Source organism: Danio rerio, chromosome 13 (genome assembly GCF_049306965.1).
Source record: "Danio rerio strain Tuebingen ecotype United States chromosome 13, GRCz12tu, whole genome shotgun sequence".
NCBI lineage: Eukaryota > Metazoa > Chordata > Actinopteri > Cypriniformes > Danionidae > Danio > Danio rerio.
In genome coordinates, this window is record NC_133188.1 from 31,801,023 (window position 1) to 31,827,500 (window position 26,478).

The window sequence follows — 26,478 nt, forward strand, 5'->3', positions numbered from 1 at the left end:
TAGTCATTAATAATTCAATAAATACATTTTTTTCCATATTGTTGAACACATGCTTTAATTTAGAATATCTTCATATTTGGGTTGCCAGCAATGCACATGCCTTTTTAAACATCTACTGTCTGTCTGTGTGAAGTATTTTAAAAAATATGAATAAATGATTTGCACAAAGGATGAGGTTGTTAATATGAGTCTTATGACAGATCAGTCCAATCCCAGTCAGCCCTCAGGGAGACACTGACCAGTGAGGAAGATTTTCTGGAACCTTCCTGGAGTTTCATGCATCAAAACGTGTCATCATCATCACCACACTTCAATTAACAATGATCATATCAGCTCAGACTTGTGACTCCAACTGTATGTGTAGCATCAGAACATTCAGGATGTTTAAAATCAAAGCATACGGAACTATGTTAGAAAACAAATATAGTGGGTGTCAAATACAACCACTGGAAATTCAATGGACTATTTTAATTGACCATTACTGCTGTTATTAAATACTCCCTAAAAAATATAAAATTTTCCCTAAAAAAAAAGATGAAAATATATAACCAACTGATCAGAAACCAATAAATGATCAGAAAGCTATAAATGTATTTAAGGTGATTTTCATGTGTGCATCAAGTTCAATTCACAAAAAGATTTTGTATCCATAGAAAGCATATTAAATAAATACATAAATAAAGTATATACTTTAATGCTTTAAGTAAAGTGAAATAATGGGAGAAATGTAACATTCCTTTCAAACTGTAATTCAATGTAACTACATACTTATTCTGACCTATTTATTATATTACATATGTTTCCATATTACATTAGATTGTTGTTATATTATTATTTTTTTAAATAAAATCACTCCCTCTTATTTTATTATGTTTGTAATTATCATAATTAAATTGATCATAAAAAACCCTTACTGACAAATTGGCCAAACTTACTGGTTTGAAAAATAGTGACCAAGGGTAAAAAAATATGATAATTTATTAATATTTAGGCTCTGCAGCATTATGCTTTTTAATGTAATAAAATAATTATTGTTTAATTAAATATGGCCTTCGGGATTTTAACAGCGTTTCAACGCCTATTAATGCCATTTCACGTGTTGTCTTTTGCAAAAGAATTTATATATATATATATATATATATATTTATATATATATATATATATATATATATATATATATATATATATATATATATATATATATATTAAGCCAACTGGACTCTTTTTTTTTAATGTGCAGAAAAAATATATATTATCAAAAATGTATTGCTATGATGCCCCCTTTCTTCTTTGACACGTTATACATAACGTTAATGTATTTTATTTGAGACCAAAAATTGTTAAATATTAGGTCACAACTAAAATAATCTTCTACAAACATAATATGTATTAAATCTAATCTAAAGTTTAAAGCTAACAAGCTCCTCACTAAGTTAACGTACTGCAGTGATACTTATAGCAGGCTAACATTAACGTTACTCGTATGTATTAGTCACTTTACAGCACATCAAACCATTATGAAAACCGCCTTTTAGTACCCCATGCTGTCTTTCAGAATTACTCACTGTAGGATTCTCCGTGGTGCCTTCATTCTAGTGACCGTAGACTTTGTAAATTCACTTAACTAATTGATTTCAGCAGAAATCACGTTGCTGCCCGTCATGTGATTGTACAAGCTTGGTCTTGTTAAGGGGCGCGCGCCTCGGTCGGAAGTGCAAAGGGAAAGGCGCGCACACGCCTGGACTGACGATGAGAGGTCGCCTCGCTGTCAATCAAACGATGTACTGGCTGTCAACTCAGGATGACCAAGCCCACAAGTCCGCTGTGACCACACCCTCAAGTCCAAAATGAAGTCGATGGTGAAACCGGTAGCACTAACAGACGGCCAGTAGTAACTAACTAAACTTAATACTTTTTTTTGTCAGGAAGCCTTGTAACTTTTAAAGAACTTTAAAATGGCCGAAGAAGTGTTAATTATGAGTTCAGGCAAAATAACATCGGTGAGTAACTATTTTATCACTATTTAATAATCTCAATTTGTTATTTAAAGCAGATTTATTCGTTTGTTTTTGCTGTTTTATAATTCTCTTAAGCCATATATTATTGATTGCCATATTCTCGATTCTAACTCTTCCATTGCATTTACAAAATTTTAACAGGCTGTTAACGTTTTGGTGGAAGAAGGTTTTGTAACAATAGATTTCAAAATGTATTTTAAATCAGTAACATTTATTGTTTCATTTAAGTTTTTACTCTTATATGCTTTTCTTTTGTTTGTTATGCAGTGTTGGAAAAAGAAAAGGCATTAAGTTCTTGTCACAAGACATTTTTTCAGCATCTTCTCTCACGTGTGGGACTATACATAAGCAACTGTATCTGACCACTTAGTGGGACAAATTAGGTTTTCCACTCATGATCTGAAGTGTAACGACTACTGAAGTCACACCGTGAAGTTGGGAAATCTATTCTGTTCAGAATTTAACAATTGCCTCAAAATTTTAGGATCACTATAAAACAAAATGTTTATATTCAAAAAGTGAAATGTCTTTTAAAATATATATTCTGTGTATGCCACACACACATTAAACAGTAAACCAGTCTAATGGACATGGAAATGTAAACCTACAGTATATACCTATAAGAATGTCTGAAATTAGAATGTAATTCTATGACATCAGAGCTACATGTGCTCTAAGCCAAAACATTTAAATGGTTGGTTCAATAATTCTATCATCATTTACTCATGCTGATCTTCAGAACACACGTGAAAGTGGTTTTAGTGAAAGTTAAACGATTTTGATTTATATTTAGAATATACCCAGACTTTTTTACTCTTAAAATGTCTATAAAGAGTATAAATAATGTAGTTCAGTTGATTGGTATAATCTAATCTCATGAAGAGATTTAATTTGGTCTTTTATTCACATATTGAGTTTCATGGGTCAAGCAAGCATGATGCCACTTTCATGACCAAATTTGAATGCTGCAAACTCTATTTAGATTAAAATTTAAATGTGAATGAAATACCAAATAAAATCTGTTCATTATATATAGTAGCTGTATTTTTCTGGAAGACTTGGATTTAAATATTTTTTTCTTTTATGACCTCCTAATGAAGAATCAAAATTTTGGGGTAAACGCATATTTGGTGCAGGGACAGAAATCTGTTTATTTAAATGTTTCTTTGTGTTTTAAAATGAAAAAAAAAAACTTATAGGACTGAAAAAACTTAATGCTTTCAGAAAAAGGAAAATATGTTTACATTTACAATATCAACCTACAAAACAAAAAAGATCAGCTTTATATATTTATCATGTTTTGAAAAACAAAGCTCTTACACAAAGTATGAGTTCTTTTCAATCAGACATTTATCATATTGTTTTCTCATTTCTTTTTAATAGCATCTTACCTCATCTCTGCTGGCAGTGGCTTTCCTTACCTCGTTTGGTAGCTCAATGCTCTATGGATACAACTTAGCTGTGGTCAACTCTCCTGCTGGGGTAAGACCAACTCAGTAACTGACCCATTTATTCCATCAAAACAGCCAATACACTTCCATTCATAACGATCTTTCTTAAATATGGCTTCCAGTAGAGAGATGCACGTCAGAGACAGAATAAAAATAATGGCCTGAACAGAAGCTCTACTGACTCAAGATCTCAGGGAATGTTGCTTTAACATGATTCTGTGCATTCTATGCATTTTTGTATTTGAGTGTGAACTCAACAGGGATTTCTGGAGTACAAATGTTAAAATAAATGTATATTTTGAAATGCAATGTGAGAACATCTATACATAGTAATATTTTTTGGGAATGTTGCATAGCATAAGGACATGTAACAAAAATGAAAACTTATCCTTTGACTTTCTTCAGAAACTTGAAGGAACAAAGTGTATTATTTTCATTTTTTTTTTTGCAGATGACTCAGTTAGATGTTATTTGTTCATCTTGGCTTATCAGGCATTCTGTTCTGCAGTGGTTGCCTCTAGCAGCTCTTCATGTATATAAGTAGGGACCTATTTGCCCTGCCCCATTAGCCTGTTAATGACGAAAATATTTAAATTTTCCTGTCTGGTCTCCTGACTGGCTGTTATATACCCTACTTAAGTGGCTTTGTTTTCGTGCTGTTTTTTCTTGGAACATCACTACTAAAAAAGAGGATTCAAACATAGAAATCTCCCCCAAAAAAATACAATTAAAACAAAGATATGATTTTGAAGCAGAAGCCCCATTAATATTATCGCTAATTTCAAAAGTTTTACTTCAGTCACATCTGTTGTTGAGCAAATTAAAAAGACAATGTTTGGAGTTTTCCCAAGTCTATTAAATGATCCCGCAGCGTTCCAGCTTGAATTAATTTGGTATGGAACGGAAAAGGTACATAGACTGGAATTAAATTAGAACGTGACCTTAAAGTACAGGAAAAGAAGAGAGTGAGTGACATGGAAAGAGACGAAAGAAAGAAAAGCTTGTCACAAGACAACTAGATCCACTGAATATAACTTTGAAAATCTGAAGAAAAGGTAAGTTACTGACATTTGGAGTTACTATTCAATATGATGTTTCCTATTTAAGAAAAGACCAAAAAAATAAATTCACCCCCATTTATTTCCAAATCTTTATGACTAGTTCTTTGGCAGAGTACTCATAAGTAGTCATATGTAGAATTCATGACATTTATATAGTGTTTTTTTGTTATTGTTGTGAATATTTAGTAGTTTTACAGTCTCTGTCCATTTGCAATATATAGAAAATACTGAAATATCCCAATAGTATCTGGATGCAGCCTTTATGCATCTCTCAGAGGTGCAATGTCAGACACAATACACACAATAGAGCTAGTGACATCACTGTGACGGGTAGAGTTAGGGGTGGGGTTAGGTGAGCCCATTCTAAAAGCGTACTCACACTATGTACAGTTGCCTTTAACGAGGCAAAAGCATGCTTGTCCCCCCTCCCGTGTCCTCGATGGCCCGCACTAACATTACATTCGGGCCTGGGCACGCTTACGTCATCGATGATGCGCTGTTCAGTAAGCGCTTTCGCTCAGCACAGTGGAGATTTCTTCAGTTATTTTGTTTTAGTCTTTTGGGATGCAGTGACACACAGTCAAATATTTCGCCGAACAGATCCGCCACGTTTGACGCTCATAAACATTCATAAAGTCCTTGTGCTATAGGAATTAGGAGGTTTGCTGAAGGTGCAGCTGTCATGCAATGAGGAATTTTCGTCTATAATAAACTACGACAGTTTGTGTTTCAAGAGTTCACACTTAGCTGATGATTTACAAAAGCTTGTTTGGCATGCTGTCCCATGAGCGAGCCCCGAGCTCAAGGGCTCCTCGAGCCCGGGGCTTCCTCCCGTTGGCAGAGCAAGAGGGGAGCCTGAGCTCGGTGGATCTCAGAACTCCCCTGCTGCTGTAGCTAAGGGAACGCAAGGGATTAGACAAGCTTGATTGTTATGCATGTTGAATGTCTTTGGATGGTGGGAGGAAACCGGAGAACCCGGGGAAAACCCACACGGACACGGGGAGGACATACAAACTCCTCACAGAAACACCCACCGGTCCTGTGGAACCAGGGCCGGCAGTGTTTTTGCTGTGTGGCTCACAGTGCTAACCACTGGGCCGCCGTGCCGCCCAATCACAGGTAAAGGAGGAGAATAGGGGAGGAGGGGGGTTTCTTCCAAACGAAGATAAAGTGAACTGAAAACTGTGGCTATTTATAGTAGATTAGGGCTGAGTACGCATAGTGTGAGTACGCATAGTGTGAGTACGCCCTAAAGCATTACATGCAACTCAGATTGCATCTGCACCGAGTCTGCAGCCAGACCCCTCTCAAATATCCCTCAAAACTCCACTGAAGAAAGAAAATCCAGTATTTTTTTACCAGAATAATGAAGAGAAAATGTTAACAGTACCCAGAAAACGATTTTTGTTTTTAATAGACGTTTAATAGACATCTAAACGTAGACAGCATGGCTAAAACAAGGCTAAACTTGGGGTGTCAGTGAAAATCTAATAGACATCTAAGAATAACCCAAAACTAGACTAGTCACAAATAGACAGATTAGACAGACTTTATATGTGCAATCATTCATTTCTGTTTATTGGATGATGAGTCTAGTTTTGGCCTGTTAGATTTTCACTGACAGCCCAAATTCAGCCTTGTTTTAGCCAAGACGACTATGTTCAGACATCTTTTAGACATCTTTTAAAAACAAAAAATGCTTGCTGGGTATTTTTGGTTTAACTATCTAATATTTATCTATCCTTATATTTATATTTTTATCTTTTTCTGTCTCCTTGTCACACAACAGTACATTAAAGAGTTCTATAACCGTACAGTGGTAAGTCGGAATGGAACTGGACTGAACGAGGAGGCCCTGACGCTCATGTATTCCCTCACCGTTTCTGTGTTTGCGATTGGAGGCTTGATTGGCTCTTTAATGGTGGGCACACTGGTCACCAGATTTGGAAGGTAAGTCAGGAGGAGACCCGTAACATCTGGCATGGTGTGGTCATTCTGCCAGCAATTCCTCTGAGTGTCAAGGCCAGCGAGGTAGATTCTTTCTCATCTGTCACCTCACATGACCTCGCTGACCGCACTCAACGACTTTGCCTTTGCCTTGTAAATGGCCTTGTTTGCACTCTGGAAAAGAGCAGTTTAGTCCACTAGGTTCAAAACATCTTTGTTCCTTATTAGTTCCTTCAACCAAAAAAATAAAAAATTCTTACTAATACTTAAGATAAGTATGACTTAGTTTTCCTGAATGGAATACTACAGATATTTTAAATAACATAAGGGTCACTATTTTCATGCAAGGGGGAATAGTGATTTCGAGCTTTAAAGCTGAGATAAGTATCATGTGCTCTAAGCCAAAACATTTAAATGGTTGGTTCAAAATTCTATCATCATTTACTCATGCTGATCTTCAGAACACACGTGAAAGTAGTTTTAGTGAAAGTAAAACGATTTTGATTTATATTTAGAATATACCCAGACTATGGAATACTACAGATATTTTAAATAACATAAGGGTCACAATATTCACGCAAGGGGGAATAGTGATTTCGAGCTTTAAAGCTGAGATAAGTACCATAAAAAGTGCTTTGTTAGTGCTGTTGAATAAAATCATAGATATTTACATTAGATGTCGCTTACCATGTTGTTGTCTTTTGGAAGGAATGCGTCAATAGAGCCACTATTAGCGTTAGCGCTCCTTTGAAATGAATGAGTGACCAAGGTACAGTGGAGGACTGGACATCCAGAGCCAGAGATATATACACATATATACATCTATGATCGGGAGTTTTCCCAGTGGTCAGTACGCAAATATTTTTTTACATTCCGAAAACTATAACTTTACGTAACTTTTCTACATCGATGGATAAGTGATCGCATGGGCATTGCCGACAAAGAGCATGTGTTTGTGTGCATGGAAATGTATTATCCTCCTTCACCGTTAAATGTGATTTAATTCGTGTCCTGAAACACCCTCTCTCCTACTTTCACTTCTTATTCTAACGGAGAAGGTGATTCGTTTGTGAATGAATCCCCGTTATGAACGACTCATTCACTTACAAACTAGCATAAGTCTGATTTTTAGTGCGAGTTGGTGCTACTTTCCTTATGATCAGCGCACTAAGTGATTGTATTATTATCAATACTTGTTTAGCACAAAAGTTCGTAACATACAAAAATGTAAAAAATGAAATCTTTCCTATGAAATGTTCTGCCTTTGTGCTTTGTTTTCTTCGTTTGCTCGTTACTACACCCATACACAGCACTAAAGTCCAGCATCTTCACATTGGCATTGCGGTTGACTGGTGCATTTGAAAGACATTTGTACTGGGAGCACTTTACAAATGTGGCGGCGCTATTGTCGCAAGCTCAGGGCCCGTATGCAGTATTTAGTGTATATATCTATGGATTAAAACAAGTGTGAATACTGTCATATTACCCATGGCCCACTTCCAAATGTACTGAAATATGAAGCATGGGCCAGATACATCTATACAATCCAAAAACAGGGTATGGTGTTATAAGATGCACAAACATACTTTTGTTTTGTCATGATAGTCAGGATTTTGCCCTTTTAATTCAGGTGTTTCCTTGCAGCATGTTTTTGTTTGTGCACATTGAAGGAATTCCTGGTGCTGTAATGACATTATAATGATATTCATGAATTCTCAGCTGATTTAACTGTATTGGTATCAATTACAGAAAGCACATTTTGCACAGTGGATCTTTAATAATTTCCAAAATCGAAATTAATCGAAATCTTTTTTTTATCTTTTGATTTGGCCCATCTGAACTAAATTACAAAGTAGGGCTGCACAACATATCGAAACCGCATCAATATCGCAATGTGTTCATTCGCAATAGTCACATTGCAGGATTTGCAATGTTAAGTTTGTATTATAATTTATTATTTGCATGTTTAGCATCATTTAGCCATTAAAAGCTTTAATAATGACATGTTTTATTAAATTTTTTTTATTTTTATTCTTCAATTACTGTACATGAATATTGTTAGACTCTGAAAGACAATACAACACTGTTTATTTTAAGTGTATCTTTTTCTTTATTGTAATTATTTATGCTTGTAGATTACATACAACATAATCCTGATCAATCTAACATTATCAATTCTGTCCAAATAGAAATATTGTCATCTGGTGAAATTATACTTAATAGTGCACTAAAGTATATGTTTTGCAGAATAACAAAACATCATAATGTTCGATTTTTCCAATATTGTGCAGCCCTAATACAAGGGTATACCAAGTCTTCTGATGCTTTGTCACATGGACCACTTTTTTATGGGACTATTAGATGCCATGTGTCTTCTTTGAAGCCTCAAAGTTTCTATGTGTATTAATTGTAACATATATAGACTCTAGTCCATTATTCAGATTTCCTGCTTCAAGGTTTGCAACTAAATAAGCATAAATATAATAGCCATGAATAATGACAGAAATTAAATTTGTAGAAAAAACATCCCTTCATATGACCTCAGCCAAATTTCGATTTTTTTTTTTTTTATTGTGGAAGCATGTTGTATTATTATATAAAGACAAAGCTGTTCAATTACCACTTTGTAATTATGTTCATTCACTATGTTAGCCATAGCTTACGCTTCTTTTTTGTGCTCTCCAAGGACTTCTGCCTCGTCTGTTCTGAGTGTCTATGAGTGGCGCCACTAGATTTGACTGCAGACATTTAAATGCAAATGAAAGACGATGATTCATGACCCTATTTATTGTTCTAATCAATTTCAGTCCAGCAAAATGTTTTATAGCGGTAAGGTGATCATAACGCAGAACACGGTGCAGCCGTCTGTAAATCAGGAGGAAAGTTTACAACTTGATAGAACTAATCAAGGAATGCAGCTATTTCACCCAGCGGCACTGTCATGGAACATCACTTATCTGGTTTTGATAGTTAAACTCCCAGGTGGCCGGCTATTGAGCATGACTGTCCTGGCTTAATGAGCAGTGCCAGTGCAGGACTTCACAGTGTTTGCTTTTGCAGGAAAGGAACAGTGGTCAACTCCACTGCACTGGTGTTTTTGGCGGCGACACTCATGGGGTTCAGCAGAATCTGTAGCTCACCTGAAATGGTCATCTTTGGCCGTTTTGTGACAGGAATACATTCAGGTATAAAACAGAAGCAGGCATGAGAAAGTATGACTTGACGTGAATGGGCTTTGATATGCTTTTCTGGTCTTCACCTTCCAGGTATCTCTCTCAGTGTGGTGCCCATGTACCTGGGAGAGATCGCTCCTAAAAACCTGAGAGGCTTCTTGGGGCTCATGCCCAGCATTTTCATTTGCGCTGGGGTTTTCTTAGCTCAAGTTCTGGGCCTGCATGAACTTTTGGGAAAGGTAAAACACTGAATTACTGTTAATAATTATTAATTAATGAATATTATTAAATATATATATTTTCTGTTTTGATTGACAGGAGGAGCACTGGCCTTTGTTTCTTTCTCTTGTGGTTGTCCCCACCTTTATCCAGCTGATGCTCTTACCGTGGTTTCCAGAAAGTCCTCGCTACCTGTTGATTGAGAAGCATAATGTTCACGCTACTATCACTGGTGAGAGAAATGCTTTTGATTAAGAATTTGAAACACTTTACATACTGTACATTTCTAAATGCAAAACTTTCTGTTGATCAAATTTGCCCTGTTTTTTTACTTTACAGTTTATATTTTATGAATACAATTATTTGTTTAATAAATACAGCATGGTGGCTTAGTGGTTAGCACTGTTGCCTCACAGCAAAACTGTTACTGATTTGAGTCCTGGCTGGGCCAGTTGGCATTTCTGTGGGAAGTTTGCATGTTCTTTCCTCCTGGTGCATCAGTTTCCCCGTCCACATAGGTGAATTGAATGAACTAAATTGGCCATAGTGTAGGAGAGTGTGTGTGAATGTGAGAGTGTATGAGTGTTTCTCAATACTGGGTTATGGCTGGAAAAAAGGGCAACCGCTGTGTAAAACATATGCTATGGTGACCCCTGATAAATAAGGCATTAAGCCTAAATAAGGTGTTAAGCTTTAATCATAAAACACAAAATAAATTAATAATATATTAATAAAATTAATTCTGGGGGTTTAAAATAACAAAAAATGGGATGAACCTAAATACTGTATGCAAATTTTCTCATAGTCTAATATCTTGTACAATTGTGCTTTTTGAGTACATTTATTATCAATCATACCACACAATCAGATACCAATCGATGCAAACATTTATAAGATTATAGCATCTTTTCATGTATTCCATGACAGTGACTGAAAATATTCAATTGGTCAAAATGCCAGTGGGGTAACAAACTTGATGAGATAAAGTGTCTTTTGCCACTGGCCAACATAGGTCAGTGCCCATATAGAAATCTGATACAAGTAAATATATGCAAATTGCATTTATGGCCCACACGTCCATATTTGGATTTCACATATATTAACAAAATATTGCAAAAAAAAAAGGTTGTCAGTGTTTTTTCAACCATATACAGTTGAAGTCAGAATTATTAGCCCCCCTGTTTATTTTTTCCTCAATTTCTGTTTAACAGAGAGGATTTTTTCATCACATTTCTAAACATAATAGTTTTAATAACTAATTTCTAATAACTGATTTATTTTATCTTTGCCATGATGACAGTACATAATATTTGACTAGATATTTTTTAAGACACTTCCATACAGCTTAAAGTGTCATTTAAAGGCTTAACTAGGTTAATTAGGTTAACTAGGCAGGTAAGAATAAACAGGCAAGTCATTGTATAATGATGGTTTGTTCTGTAGACTGTCAAAAAATAAATAGCTTAAAGGGGCTAATAATTTTGACCTTAAAATGGTGTTTAAAATTTTTTTAACTGCTTTTATTGTATCCGAAATCAAAAAAATAAGACTTTTTCCAGAAGAAAAAATATTATCAGACATACTGTGAAATATTCCTTGCTCGGTTAAGCATCATTTGGGAAATATTTAGAAAAGAAAAAAAAATTCAAAAGGGGGTTTAATAATTCTGACTTCAACTGTATACGTATGCCAATAGGTGAACACAAATAAATTTGAGCTAATGTGTTTGTACAAATATGTACATATTTGTTATTCCAATTGTTGAAAATATGTAAATGCCTATTTTTGTGATATTTAGAAATATATGTTGCATATTTGACATGTGAAATCCAAATATAAAACTTGTATGTCATATATGTAATTTGCATATATTGTCACATATCAGATTTCTTTATGGGCCTTCATATATTGCTTTATTTAGTTCATTAATTGGTTATGTGTGTTATATGCCACAATAATAAAAAATCACCTCATGTTAAAAACTTTGCAGACTTTGATAGAGATGAACATTAAACCATTACCTTGTGTCCTCTTTGTTGAGCAGCATTGAAATGGTACAGAGCCAAATGCAACATCCAGGCAGAGATAGAGGAGATGCAGGAGGAGCAGCGCTCTCTGTCCTCAGTAGACACCATATCTGTTTGGCAGCTGATATTGGACCACACTGTTCGCTGGCAGGTCCTGTCTGTGGTGGTCATCAACATTGGCATGCAGCTGTCTGGAATTGATGCGGTAAGGTTAACGTCCTGGTTAAAATATTGACTTGACTGTATGTGGTTGTTATTTAAAGCCTCACAAGATCATCCAACATCAAATAAACAGCAGGAAACCAAACTGAGTTCAATCTGTGCAGCAAAGCTTTAGCTATAAGCCTGAATTTGAAGTGGCTAAAGAGCTCTCGTTTCTTTATTCTTCAGGAAGGCGAATTACCTTCTTTAGATGGTTTGCTGAGCTGCAGATTAATTATTCAAATGATTAAGAGAACCAAGCTGACAGAAACCTCACTCTTTATCCATCAGAGCTTAACAAATAGTTTTTTTCCAAGTGTTTATGCAATCTAATTTGCAAAGCCCTGCTACACTGATAAATATAGGCTATTATTCAAGCAAATTAGATGTATTTTTTAATTGTTACATCGTTAAGATGGTGATTATGGTGATTTGGCAGATGTAATTTTTATCTTTTTGATATATAACCATTTCCCTTTAAATCAGAGCTAACAACTGAGCTAACAGATTGTGAATACACAAAAGATTGGGGGTAGTGGTAGACCTGTTAACTGGCACCATTTCCTTAACATTGCAAATGCAGTGCCCTTTTATAGCATATATGTTATGATCAGAATCAAATTTATGAATTGAAATTCTCATGCATCTCAACATAAATTGTGCTGTTAAGGATATAAAGGAACTAGAAAAAGCACTCTAGCATTAGATTTAGAGGGTTTACAGTACAAAATTGATATGCTGTAGAATGTTTTTTCCCCTGAGATCAAGGATTATGAGACCCACAAAGAATTTATTTGCAAAGATATACATAGTCCCCACTCATTTAATCATTTATTCAATTTTGGCTAATTTGACAGTGTTTTCAGTGTTGTTCACAATCAAGGTGCGAATTACAGGGGGATTTGGGGTGATTGACCCCCCCAGTTAAGGCTTGATTCCCCCCTGAAGGACGTCAAAACAACATGTATGGGGGGGGTCAACCCTCTAAATAGTGAGAAATAGTTTGCTCTGATCTGTATCTTGAAAATGAATATTACTAATTAAAATTATAGATAATATAAATGTACATTTGACCACTAATGGATTTTAAAACTGTGAATTCATAATTTCATCAATTACTCTACACTGATAGACATGGTTAGCATTTACAAGACACTTTTATCTTATATATATATATATATATATATATATATATATATATATATATATATATATATATATATATATATATATATATATATATATATATAAAATAAGTGTTTGTTTCTACATATAGCCTAAAAGTGAAGTAAAATTAGATGCATAGTTTGTATAGTTTGACCTACAGTAATAGCTAATTAGATAATATTGTAGGTCGAAATGCATAAATATCCCACAAAACACTGACATATTAAATATGTTTTATTAATTAAACAGATGTCATTTAAATAAATACATACATTTGATTCACTGAAGGATGTATTAGACAAAATAACATTACCGAAAAAGTTGACCCCCTGATCATCAATGTATAATTTGCACCCTGCTCACAATGACAGTCTACAGAATTCCACAAGCTATGTTTCATTAAAAAAAAAATATTTTGTAGACTTTCTGTCATGTGTTGATCATGTCTAATTTTCAAAACTTACAAAATAAATTAATAAAAATTCATTATTCTGGCAAGACGTTATGTAGTCGTGACTTATTAGTTCAGTTTACAAACAGTTTAATCAGTTTAAGTTACAAACAAAGGTTTCAAAACTCAAGGAGTGTCCGAACATGAGTGACCTGCATTATTTAATTAGCCTGCATTCAAAGATGTTTATATAGAACCACACTAAAAAAATCTATACTTGCTGGACAGCAGAATAAATCAGAAAGAAAATTAATATTTAAAACATTTCAATTACTTTAAATATGTTAAATAAATTTCTTATTCATTGATTCAAAGTCAAAAACACTCCCTTTTCTCATAATACACACAACATCATCACCTTTGTTTCTTTCTTTAAAGAGATGGCTCTCCCAAAAATGAAAATTGACTCACTTTTTACTCTCCCTCAAGTGGTTCCAAACCTTTAGGAGTTTATTTATTCTGTTGAACTCAAAAGAAGATATTTTAAAGAAAGCTGAATACCTGTCACTATTGTGACAGGTATTCACATATAGATATGTTTATGAGTATATAGATATGTTTATCTATCCCTGTACATATATTCATATATTGTAAGATATACACTTGTAATCATGTTTATCTATCCCTGCACATATATTCATATATTGTAACATATACACTTGTAATCATGTTTATCTATCTGCACACTACTGATTATTAATAGCAACCTGCACATATATTCATATATTGTAAATCTGCTCATAGCTTATCCACCTGTATATAATTTTGATAGTACATCCATCTGTAAATATCACCATAGTTTTTCTATAACTGCACTTTATAACTTATTCCTGTATCCTGCACTTGCTGCTATTGCACTGCTGGTTAGACCTAAACTGCATTTCGTTGCATTGTACTTCTACATGTGTAATGACAATAAAGTTGAATCTAATCTAATCTAATCTAATCTAATCTATTGACTTTCAAGGTATGAAAAAATAAATACTATGGAAAGCATTGGTTAAAGCTTTCAAACATTTTTCAAATTATCTTATTTTGTGCTTATCTGAATAATGAAACTCATAAAAAATTAAAAAACAAATAAAGGATGAGTAAATGACAGAGTTTACATTTTTTGGTGAACTATGCCTTTAAGTGTATGAAATGATTAATTCAAGGATCTAAACCTGGGGTGCCTAAATTCGGTCCTGGTGGGCTGGTGTTCTGCAAAGTTTAGTTCCAACCCCAATCAAACACACCTTGGCTAGCTAATTAAGCTTTTATTAGGCTTTTAGAAACATCATAGAGGTATGTTTAGGCAAGCAAAAGCTAAATTCTACAGGACACCCGCCCTCCAGGACAGGATTTTGGGCACCCCTGATCTAAACAACTGAGGCCAAACAACAACCACATAGAAATATCCCATTGCCGCATTATATAGTCAATGGTGTTCTCCACTGCACTTGTGCTTTTGTCAGCACAGCAAAAAACTGCCTTCACGAAGTGAAAGCCATTAAAATGAATGGGTTTCATAGTGCAGTGCTTCCCGCAATCGGTGTGAAAGCCACTTTCACAAGTGAAACCAGTGATGACAAATGAAACCAATGCATAGCCTTTTTTGGCTCATATTTTTCTTGATTCCAATTTTTTGGACGAGAACCGAAAACTTGCATGCTGAAAATGTAACCAGCCAAAGTCTACATCCTTTAGCATTGCATGCAAAGTAAATTTGTTTTCGCCATGAAGAATCAATGCATCTTTTCAACATGTAAACAAAACTCTTCCAGGCCTCAACTACAACTACAGCATTTGTGCCTAGTAGCGGTTATAAAACTGGCATAAAAAACCATAGGCTGGCATTATGCAAATATGTTACAATCTAGGGTTGCACAATATTGAAAAAATTTAATATTGCGATTTTTTTTTTTACATTTGCGATATATATTGCTATGGGAATGCAATATGTTTCCGTATAGGAGTGCATCTGAATAAAATATAAGAAACAATCTACAAGCATGGATTAATTCAATAATGAAAAGATACATATTAAATAAACAGCATTTTAATGTTTTCCGAGGAGTTGAACTGTATTCAGGTATACAGTAGTTGAATAATCAAATGTAAAATAATACTTCATAGTCTTTGTTTTATTAGCAATTTAATAAAATGTATTGTTATCAATTTGTCAAATTTATAGTTGGTACAATTTCTTAGACCTGAATGCTTTTAAAACCTTCACAAAGTCACAGGCCTCAAAAAACACTTGCGATATGATAGATTTTAATCCAGACTCAACATTGCATATAGTCACAATGTGTCTATTGCGAATAATCACATTGCGATATCGATGCTGAAATGATATAGTGTGTAGCCCTATTACAAACCTACATAGGTTTGTACAGGAAGTAATACTGACAACTCCTTTCAGGTACTTCAGAATTGCTTCCTCATTGGTAGGACAATCATTCTATTTTGTCATGTTCTACATATTTAAACTTTGCAGATGTTTTGCGCTTGCATACAGCTATATCACATGTACTATCAAGGACACTTTAAAAAACCTTACCCTCGATTCCTCAAACCATATACATCTTGTCAGAGTCTGTGAGCTGCTGTTATCAAACCTAAGTAGGACTATCCATGCAAGTTTGTCCTGTGGGGTTCTGATATTACAATTTGAATATTAAATGACATTGACTGTAGGGCCCTTAGGTGGCAGGTGACCCTGCGAGCGTCTGTGTGTGTGTTCAATGTAAATGGGGCTGACAGGTGGTGAGTCTTGGCTGACTTCAGCATGAGCAGCAGGAGAGAGGCAGGCCGTGTGTGTCCTCTACAGTCCCAGCAGCTCTCAAACCGTCTGTGTTCTCTCTGATTACCCCCCTGCCTAACCTCGCACACAGCCCTCCAGCTCTCAAATTGAATCTGAAGTGTTGTACGCCGTAACTGTTTGCAGTCTTGATATGCCACCTGTACAAGCCAAAATCACTATCCTTCCATTCAGCATCTCGTTTTTCTCTCCAGATTTGGTTTTACACCAACGACATCTTTCAGAATGCTGGAATCCCGGCCCCTGAGATCCAGTACACCACTGTTGGAACTGGAGCTATAGAGATTGTTGCAGGCCTCATAGGGGTGAGTTTTTATAGTCTACAGACGCCTTCACAGACTTGAATGTAGAAATTGCTTCATTTATTGATAGTGGTCTGATAGGGTAATGTAGTGGTGCAAAGTATTAGACATCAAATGGTTTGTTGCTTCACAGTAAACATCCTTAAAGTGAATTAAGTTTAGTTCATTGCACTGGGCAGAATTTTAAAAAACAAATTAAATTTAGTAATGTTTAACTTAATTTGTTTGTTTAAATTCAGCCCAAATAAATTGTTTACAACCACTTACCTTTAAAATTTTTTGTAAATCCAATGAATCATCTTTGAGTCTTTTTTTCAGTGTGGCAATGCTTTTTTGTCTGAAGCATACGAATAACAAAACAAATATAGATAATTATTACTGTACTTTCTGGTTAATCTATGTGAAGCTGCTTTGATACAGTCTACATTGTAAAAGCGCTTTACAAATAAAGATGAATTGAAATAAATTGAATAATATTAACCCTTTTTTTCAACCTATCCAGCATATGTTTTACGCAGCGGATGCCCTTCCCCATCTCTGAGAAAATTAACCTTTTTTAACATCTGAAATATGCTGACTTTTACTATAAAGAGACTTATATAACAGTTAACGTTGCGCAAGCAAACCATACACAAAGTGTGCACATACAGGATGTAGGATATTACACAATATTTCTCACAATCATAAAAATTTACATAAATAAACGATGAACAATACATTTATTGCAGTAGTTTTTCATCTTTGTAAACATTAGTTTATGAAAATGAAGCTGTTCATTGTTAGTGCTCGTTAACTCAAAGTTCATTAACTAATGTTACCAAGCACAACTATAATTTTAATACATTAATAATGCATTATTGTTAAATATCATTAATAAATGTTGTAACTAATTTTCATTAAAGGTTTTACTAACTAATGGAACCTTACTGCAAAGTGTAACTTTTTCCCATCAACAACTGTTGTTTGCAAAACAGGGCTCATTACCAGCCTCATAGGGTGAGTTTCTATATTGTATGTATACTGAGTTCAGCATAAAAATTGTTTCAATTATTGATAAAAGTATACTATATGTATTGTATAGTAATTCAATAATAGTGTAATAGTTTATTAGACAGCACTTGATGTATTACTTAATTAGTTTTTTTAAAAAAGTAGTAAACATCTTCAATTTTTAAGCATAAACCTAGCGAAATAAATTACTAATGTACTAATACATTATGATAAAATAAACCTAAATTATAATTTTCTTAAATATATCATAAATATATATATATATATATTTGTGTGTGTGTGTGTGTGTGTGTGTGTGTGTGTGTGTGTGTGTGTGTGTGTGTGTGTGTGTGTGTGTGTGTGTGTGTGTGTGTGTGTGTATTTTGCTGTACAAGCAAATTTAAGGCTTATTACGTACACTCACTGGCCACTTTATTAGGTACACCTGTCTAACTGCTCGTTAACGCAAATTTCTAATGGGCCAATCACATGGCAGCAACTCAATGCATTTAGGCTTGTAGACATGGTCAAGACGATCTGCTGGAGTTCAAACCGAGCATCATAATGAGGAAGAAAGGTGATTTAAGTGACTGCACGTGGCATGGTTGTTGGTGCTAGACCGCCTGGTCTGAGTATTTAAGAAACGGCTAAACTAGTGGTATTTTCTCACACAACCACCTCTAGGGTTTACAGAGAATGGTGCAAAAAATAGAACATATCAAGTGAGCGGCAGTTGATGGGCGCAAATGCTTTGTTGATGCCAGAAGTGAGAGGAAAATGGCCAGACTGGTTCAAGCTGACAGAAAGGCAACAGTAACTCAAATAACCATTTGTTACAACAGAGGTATGCAAAAGAGCATCTCTGAACGCACAACATGTCCAACCTTGAGGCAGATGGGCTACAGCAGGAGAAGACCACACTGGATGCCACTCCTGTTTGCTACAATTCACACCAGGCTCACCAAAATTGGACAATAGAAGATTGGAAAACATTGCCTGGTCTGATGAGTCTTGATTTCTGCTGCGACATTCGGATGGTAGGGTCAGAATTTGGCGTCAACAACATGAAAGCATGGATCCATCCTGCCTTGTATCAATGGTTCAGGCTGGTGGTGGTAGTGTAATGGTGTGGGCAGATTTTCTTGGCACACTTTTTTGCCCATTACAATTGAGCATCGCGTCAATTACACAGCCTACCTTAGTGTTGTTGCTGACCATGTCCATCCCTTTATGACCACAGTGTTGCAATCTTTTAATGGCTATTTCCACCAGAAAAACGCTCCATGTCATAAATATTTCCAGTAGCTTGTTGAATTCATGCCACAAAGGAGTAAGGCAGTTCTGAAAGCAAAAGGCGGTCCAATCTGGGACTAGTGAAGTATACCTAATAAAGTGGCCGATGTGTGTATTCACTATAAGAAGGATCATTACAGGCCATAAAGGGGTTAATTTTCATATAATATCAACATTTTCACAGCGTCAATTATTGATAGAGCTAAAAGACTATCTGACAGGGTTATAAAGTGGCACAAAATAGTTTATTAGGTATCACTTGCTCTATTACTTTGCTAGAGCTGCTACATTTGAGGAAGAACATCTCTTCATATCTCAATCATTTTCATTTAGCTTTACCCTCAATCTTCTCCAGCTTGCGTTGTGTGTATTTTTCTGCAGTGACACTCATAAAAAAGACACACACACACATACACACTGTATAAGATGAGCGCTAGAGAGACGGATGTGTCTTGTTTTTGCCGCCTCCTTCATTGGGTCACATCTCGGAGCTGTAATGAAGGCCAGATACAGTCTCTCTCTCTCCCAGTTGCGTCGCTTAGCCGGGATTTAGTGATGCACCAGCAGCAACCGGAGAGAAAGAGGCGCTGTTAGTCAGAAGAACTCATTGCTGTCAGTGTCAATTGGCCCTCACTCGGGAGGCGAATGGCACACGAGAGGAAGGCTAGAGATTGGTTATAAAATTACAGCTATTCATTCTTATGTCAGCTTCGCCTGCCTTTAAGTCAACAGCGCACAGCTTTAGCGCTCAATTTTAGGAGCACTTAATGAAAAAACAAGGTTACACTTTATGCTTGCATGACATTCGCTTTCAAAAAAAAAGCAGATAAAGCCATTCTTTCAAGATAGTGGTTACTAATTAATGTGTACAAGATTTTTTTAAAAGGAGTCTATTGTGAGCATTCATATTGAACGGCTTGTTTTGTCTTTCAGTGTTTCACTATTGAGCGTCTTGGACGAAGACCTTTGATAATTGGAGGTTTTGGTGTCATGGGAATGTGTTGTGCTGGGATAACGTTATCTCTTATTCTTCAAGTAAGTGAAATAAAGTGAAAAATGCTTAATCAAACTGTGCCTTTAAATAATTATTTATTTTTTGCATATAATTAAGAATTCACACTTAAACATTACCTCACAATTTAGTCTTCATAACGTGGTTTTAAACTTTTGTTAGTTTCTTTGTTTTGTTGAACACATAGGAAGATATTTTGAAGAATGCTGCCTGCTGGGACCCATTAACTTCCATAGTAGGAAAAAATATTATGGAAGTCAACACTTTAGAAAAATAATGGTCCGTTAGTTCATGTATTTACTAACATTAACTAAGTATGAAAACTCACGTAAAAGATTTATTAATTATAGTTCAATAATGCAGTACTAAAATCAGAAGTTGTGCTTTTAACATTACAGGGTATCTGCTGGGTCTTAAAATGTCTTAAATTTCAAAATCTAAATTTTAGGCCTTAAAGTATTAAATTGACTGAAATATTGCATTGTAGGTCTTAAATCATTGTAAAATCATCATAAACATTTTGTATGTCCATGTAAAACTACTCAATCGGGCCAACACCTATCCAATCACTATCATTTCATCTAGTAAAAGTTTTAATTAAAAAAAGTTGTAAACGTCCTTAAAATGTACTTTATTTTCATGCCTCACTGACATTTTTTGGATTTAGGCATAAAGCCAGCAAAATACAGCTGAAGTCAGAGCTATTAAAAATATATATTTTTTTCTTTTTAATATATTTCCTTAATGATGTTTAACACAGCAAAGACATTTTTACAGTACGTTTGATAATATGTTTTTATTTGGAGAAAGCCTTATTTGTTTTATTTTGGCTAGAATAAAAGCAGTTTTTAATTTTTTTAAAAACATTTTAAGGTATATAATATTATAAGCCAATTTAAGCTATTTATTTTCTTGAAAGCCTACAGAACAACCCACTGTTATACAATAATAACTTGCCTAATTACCCTATCCTGCCTAGTAAAAAAACATATCTAGTCAAATATTATTTACTGTCATCATGACAAAGATAAATAAATCTGTTATTAGAAATGAGTTATTAAAACTATTATGTTTAGAAATGTGTTGAAAAATCTGCTCTCTCTTAAACAGGCATTTAAAAATTATTATAAATGTACATGTGCATTTTGCTTTTCAAGTAAATGTAAGTATGATTAAATATAGTACACCACTCTCCTGGATCAGAAGTTGTGCTTTTTAACCTTACAGGGTATCCACGGGGTCTTAAAATGTCCTAAAAAATTTTGGACTTAAAGTCTTAAGTTCACTAAAATATTGCGTTGTAGGTCTTACATTATTTTAAACAGGTCTGCATTCCATTTATAATTCCATCTCAATAAAAGCCTTATTTACCAATATGGTTTACTATCTTCCTTACAATAACAATTATTTTTAATGTTTTTTTTTATATTTTATCTGGGCCTTTGGAAAAAATCCTTAGCATTAAATCTTGTGTAAGTCTCAAATGTCATTCATAATAGTTTTAAAAAGTCTTACATTTGAATTAATGAAACCTGTAGAAACCTTGTGGTTAACGTGAACTAAAATGAACTAATGTTATTTAACTTAAATTGCGTTAACTAGCATTAACACAGATGAATAGATAATATAATAAATGTATAATTAATTCTTTGTTCATGTTAATAAATGCATTAACATTAACTAATGGACCATTATTTTAAAGCATCACCCTTATGCGTTCAATAGAAGAAAGAAACTAGTAAAGGGAGTGTAAATGATGACAGAATTGAAATTTTTGGGTGAACTATCCCTTTAATAACATTACATCATCTTTGCAGACACATGTTCCTTTCATGAAATATGTGAGTGTGGGCTGTGTGGTTGGGATTATTGCTGGATTCTGCATTGGGCCTGGTGAGTTTTTTTGTGTGTGTTTCACTCTTTTTTTCTGTTAATCTATATCTAGCTGAATGTACATGGCTACATACGTTTACGTCATGCTTAGACACATTTAGTGAAGCACTGCTCAATTGCATGAGTAGTAGTCTGCTCTTTGACCCTGAATTCCCAGATGACGTCTTCAAATAGTGAAATAGCGACACCTGGGGGTAGAATTTTGAAAAGCAGTTGAGGAATTGATTTCAGAATTTTGTTTGAGTGTTAAAAGGAGTTGGCCATATATAATGTGGACAAAATACAATGTGTCTTTTTATTTATGTATATATGTTCATCTTTTAACTGTTCATAGTAATGTTAAGGCTTTCAAACATTTTTAAACATTAGTAAAATCTTCAAACTTTTAAAAAATTGTATGAAAAGTTGGATATACATATGTATTTATTTCAAATTTAGTATATTTAGGTGTCTAATAATTAGAATTCAATTGGGGAAAATGGTGTAACAGTTTGAGATTATTTTAATATCATATACTACAAATTTTAATATATTAAAGATACATTATTAATTACAATAATGTATTTTGTATATTTTATTTAATAACAGTCCTGATCATTAAAATATGTTAAGTGCTGATAAATAATGTGTTAATAAGCTATTTTAGTATCATTAATATGATATTGTATTTTTATTAATACCTTTTTATATTTGCTGGTGTAATTGTATTTGGGATAATGTGGATTTTTTAGGTAATTTAGTTTAGTTAGCAATTTATTTTGTTTTTGTCATGATAATATGTCCCAGTTTGTATTAATCTGTATTTTAGATCACTTTAGTATAATTATTACAGTATTTTAGTACAATTAGCTGAAATAAAATGTATATATTTATTATTCTATTATTTATATCTATTAACTATATATAGTTTGTTTTATAGTTTTATTTAATTGCACATTGCCTAACATTGAGCACACAATAAGAAGCTAAATTGCACCAATATAGATTAATGGGTTTATTAGTTTACACAAAAATATATCAGATTACTAATTTTATATGTAGTGAAATATTTGGTTATTTTTAGATAGTACCAATAAGACTGTAGAGTAAATAAATAATTAAGTTAATTTATGAACTGCATCTAGACATTAAACTGATATAACAACAATAATACGTTTGACTGTTGAGAAGAAGAGACTGAAGATTTTCAAAGCTCAAAGTATGAAAGTTTAAGTACGTACTTTCCTCTATTAGAGCGCCATGAGCATCAGCCTCTAGTTTATGCACACAATAAGAGCAGAGAGGAGTAGCTCTGCTACAGTGATGAATGAGACTACAAGTGCTTTACTGAGTTGATGCATTATCCAACCCAACTCCAAAATCTATAATTCATTCTCAGGCCCCAGTCTCAATCGGTGTAATTACGTCTTTAATTAGGATTTTTTATGGCTCATTGTTCATAAACAATGATGAATATGGCTTTTTAAGACAAAATCCTGCATGAACAATGAATTACAAGCAGAGTTCCTTATCAATTTAACTGCAGCGCGCCTCCTGCTGCAATTATCACGCACAAATAATGAAGCCATCGCTTGGCTTGTTCCTGAATTCATTACATTTGAAATAACACCTTGTGCCTCCTTATTTTTCACTTGTAACCAAAAGGGATTAGAACTTAAGCAGTGGAACAATCTCTGCTTCCTGCATATTGAGATAACGAGCACTTCATAAAGCTAGTTTATTATCCTCCCTCCAAGAACTGTTGCGCAAAAGCGGCGTGTGCATACAATTGCATGAGTGTACATCTCAAATATTTAGCTTTTATGTATTTTATCAGTTTAAACAACAGATTGATTTTAGTTTTTGCAGCAGTTGTACTCTTAAATGCGTAACTGAACATGAAAAATTTATATTTTTATGAATTTTTGGCCTGGTGGTGGATGCTGACCTTTCAATGACATCCAAAGGCTTTACTAGTTTGTATGTAAATTTTAAAACAACAACAACAACAACAACAAAATTACTTAAAATGACAAATAATCCCAAATAAAATGACACCAGCAAATTTAAAACAAATAATTTAAAGATATTAATAAAAATGCAATACCATCTCAATGGTACTAAAATAGCACTCACATATATGATAGTTATTAACATATTTTAATAAACAAGATTGTCTTTAATGTATTAAAATGTTTAATGTTAAGGGTGCAGATATCACAGCATATAACAGCTATGTATTGTTAAATTCAGAATTATGACCCCCCCTTTGAATTTCTTTCTTTTTTAAATATTTCCCAAATGATGTTTAACAGATCAAGGAAATTTTCACAGTTTGTCTGATAATATTTTTTCTTCTAGAGAAAGTCTTATTTGTTTTATTTCGGCTAGAATAAAAACTGTTTTCATTTTTTAAAAACCATTTAAAGGTCAAAAGTATTAGCCCCTTGTTAGATTTTTTTCAGATAGTCTACAGAACAAACCATCGCTATACAATAACTTGCCTAATTACTCTAACCTGGCTAGTTAACCTAATTAACCTAGTTCAGCCTTTAAATGTCACTTTAAGCTGAATACGAGTGTCTTGAAAAATATCTAGTAAAATATTATTTATAATACTGTCATCATGGTAAGGATAAAATAAATCAGTTATTAGAAATGAGTTATTAAAACTATTATGTTTAGAAATGTGTTGAAAAAAACCTTCTTTCCGTTAAACAGAAATTGGAGGGGAAAATAAACAGCAGCGCTAATAATTCAGGGGTGCTAATAATTTTGACTTCAAGTGTAGTTCTTTGATTGTTCCTGTTAAATAAAGAATCAAAATAAATAAAAATTTAAGCTTTTAAAATGGAAACTAGTGAATAAAAAAATAGTGAAATTTGCATTAATTATGCAACAACCTTTAGAAGGGGTTCAAACACAGGTATGTTGCAACAGCATGTGAATATAAGCAGCCTCTAATGGTCAAAATATATATTTTTTTTTTTGGGATCACACTTCATAAAAACAGTCTGCAGAAACAGTTCGATTGACATTCTTCCTTTGTACATGTCCTCTAAGGGGGAGTGCCCGCCATTAGTGACGATCTGACTGAGACAGAGGCATAGGTAGCCCCTCCCTTTGGCTGGGAGCTCATTTAAATTTAAAGAAACAATCACCAAAAAGGCACAATTTGGATCAAAACCTAAAAGATTTAAAGAGTTATAAAAAGGATCTGTGGAGTATGTTGAAGGTATGTGGAGTATCTGTGGAGTATGTTGACTCTAGTAAAAAGGGGCGTAATTGGTCACCTTTAAATTACTTTAAACCATTACTCGCTGGTTGTTTAAAAAACCTTTGAAAAATTGTGGTGCCTATTTTTAGATTATTTGCTGGATAACGCTTTAGATAATAGAGCTGAGGCAAAAAAAATAAATATATATTTTATATATCTTAACATCTTGTGGCACGGTGGATCAGGGGTTAGCACTGTTGCCTCACAGCAAGAAGATCCGGGTGCTCCGGTTTTCCCACATTCCAAAGACATGCAGTATAAGTGAATTGGATTGGCCATTCGGAACTAAATTGGCCATAGTGTATAAGTGTGTGTGAATGAGAGTGTATGGGTGTTTCGCAGTAATGGGGTTCATTCCACAGTGGTGACCCCTGGTAAATAAGGGATTGAGCTGAAGGAAAATGAATCTTAACTTTTTATCTATGTAAATAGTTATTGCCATCTGTCTGTGAAGATATTACTCATATTATTGATATAGTATTGCCATGGATGTGTCTGTTTTTTAGCGGGAGTTCCGTTCCTGATCACGGCTGAGCTTTTTAAGCAATCCCACCGTCCCGCTGCTTATACTGTTGGAGGATCTCTTAACTGGATGTCCAACTTCACCATTGGCTTCATCTTTCCATTCCTTCAGGTAACATTTCACTCAATGCAACTGAAAGCAGTCAAAGCTAATAGCAGATTACTAAAAAAGCCTTAAAGAAATAGTTCCCACAAAAGTGAAAATTAGCCCATAATTTACTCGGGATTTATGACTCTCTTCTTTCAGACAAACACAGCATGAATAGTTTCACATTTTATCTTGGCTCTTCCATGCTATATAATTGATGTTGGGTAGTGGCCATTTTTTAAGCTTCCAAAAGTGCATAAATCTTTGCAAAACTAACCCATACGCCTCCAGGGGTTTAATGGATGTCTTATGAAGTAAATCGATGTGTTTTTGTAACAAAAATATTTTACATTTTTAATTATAACCTCAAATTCTAGACTTCTGGCAGCTGGCAAATGTGCATTGTTGACTACTTCTTGCCTCTTTGCATTGTCTTCCTTGTGCATTGAAAATAATTCAGTTGTTTATAAAGGAGTAACTTGGCTATACTATTTCTCTGCTACAGATGTCTGCTGGGTCCTACTGCTATCTGGTTTTCTGCGCCGTGTGTCTTTCAGTGGCCATCTACGTGTACATTATCATTCCAGAGACAAAAAATAAG

The 26,478-nt window shown here is 34.2% G+C and overlaps 2 protein-coding genes across 14 annotated transcripts in view; one reads left to right on the plus strand and one right to left on the minus strand.

The window, feature by feature from the left end:
• lbx1a (ladybird homeobox 1a) overlaps window positions 1-1,685 on the minus strand; it is a 111,922-nt gene extending 110,237 nt beyond the window's left edge. For all 13 annotated transcript variants that reach the window (XM_073919719.1, XM_073919715.1, XM_073919722.1 and 10 more), the window contains exon 1: window positions 1,566-1,685. The gene's annotated coding sequence lies outside the window, so the exon portion shown is untranslated. The remainder of the gene's footprint in view (window positions 1-1,565) is intronic.
• Window positions 1,686-1,871: 186 nt separating this feature from the next.
• The window catches only part of slc2a15a (solute carrier family 2 member 15a), a 24,766-nt gene continuing 159 nt past the window's right edge, over window positions 1,872-26,478 (plus strand). Inside the window, exons 1-12 of the mRNA NM_001162541.1 lie at window positions 1,872-2,000; window positions 3,402-3,500; window positions 6,320-6,480; window positions 9,538-9,662; window positions 9,744-9,889; window positions 9,969-10,101; window positions 11,914-12,101; window positions 16,716-16,826; window positions 20,040-20,141; window positions 21,936-22,011; window positions 25,774-25,901; window positions 26,383-26,478. The exon at window positions 26,383-26,478 is cut by the window's right edge and continues 159 nt beyond it. Of these exons, the coding sequence (NP_001156013.1) occupies window positions 1,956-2,000; window positions 3,402-3,500; window positions 6,320-6,480; window positions 9,538-9,662; window positions 9,744-9,889; window positions 9,969-10,101; window positions 11,914-12,101; window positions 16,716-16,826; window positions 20,040-20,141; window positions 21,936-22,011; window positions 25,774-25,901; window positions 26,383-26,478 (1,410 nt within the window). The 5' untranslated portion in view covers window positions 1,872-1,955. The remainder of the gene's footprint in view (window positions 2,001-3,401; window positions 3,501-6,319; window positions 6,481-9,537; window positions 9,663-9,743; window positions 9,890-9,968; window positions 10,102-11,913; window positions 12,102-16,715; window positions 16,827-20,039; window positions 20,142-21,935; window positions 22,012-25,773; window positions 25,902-26,382) is intronic.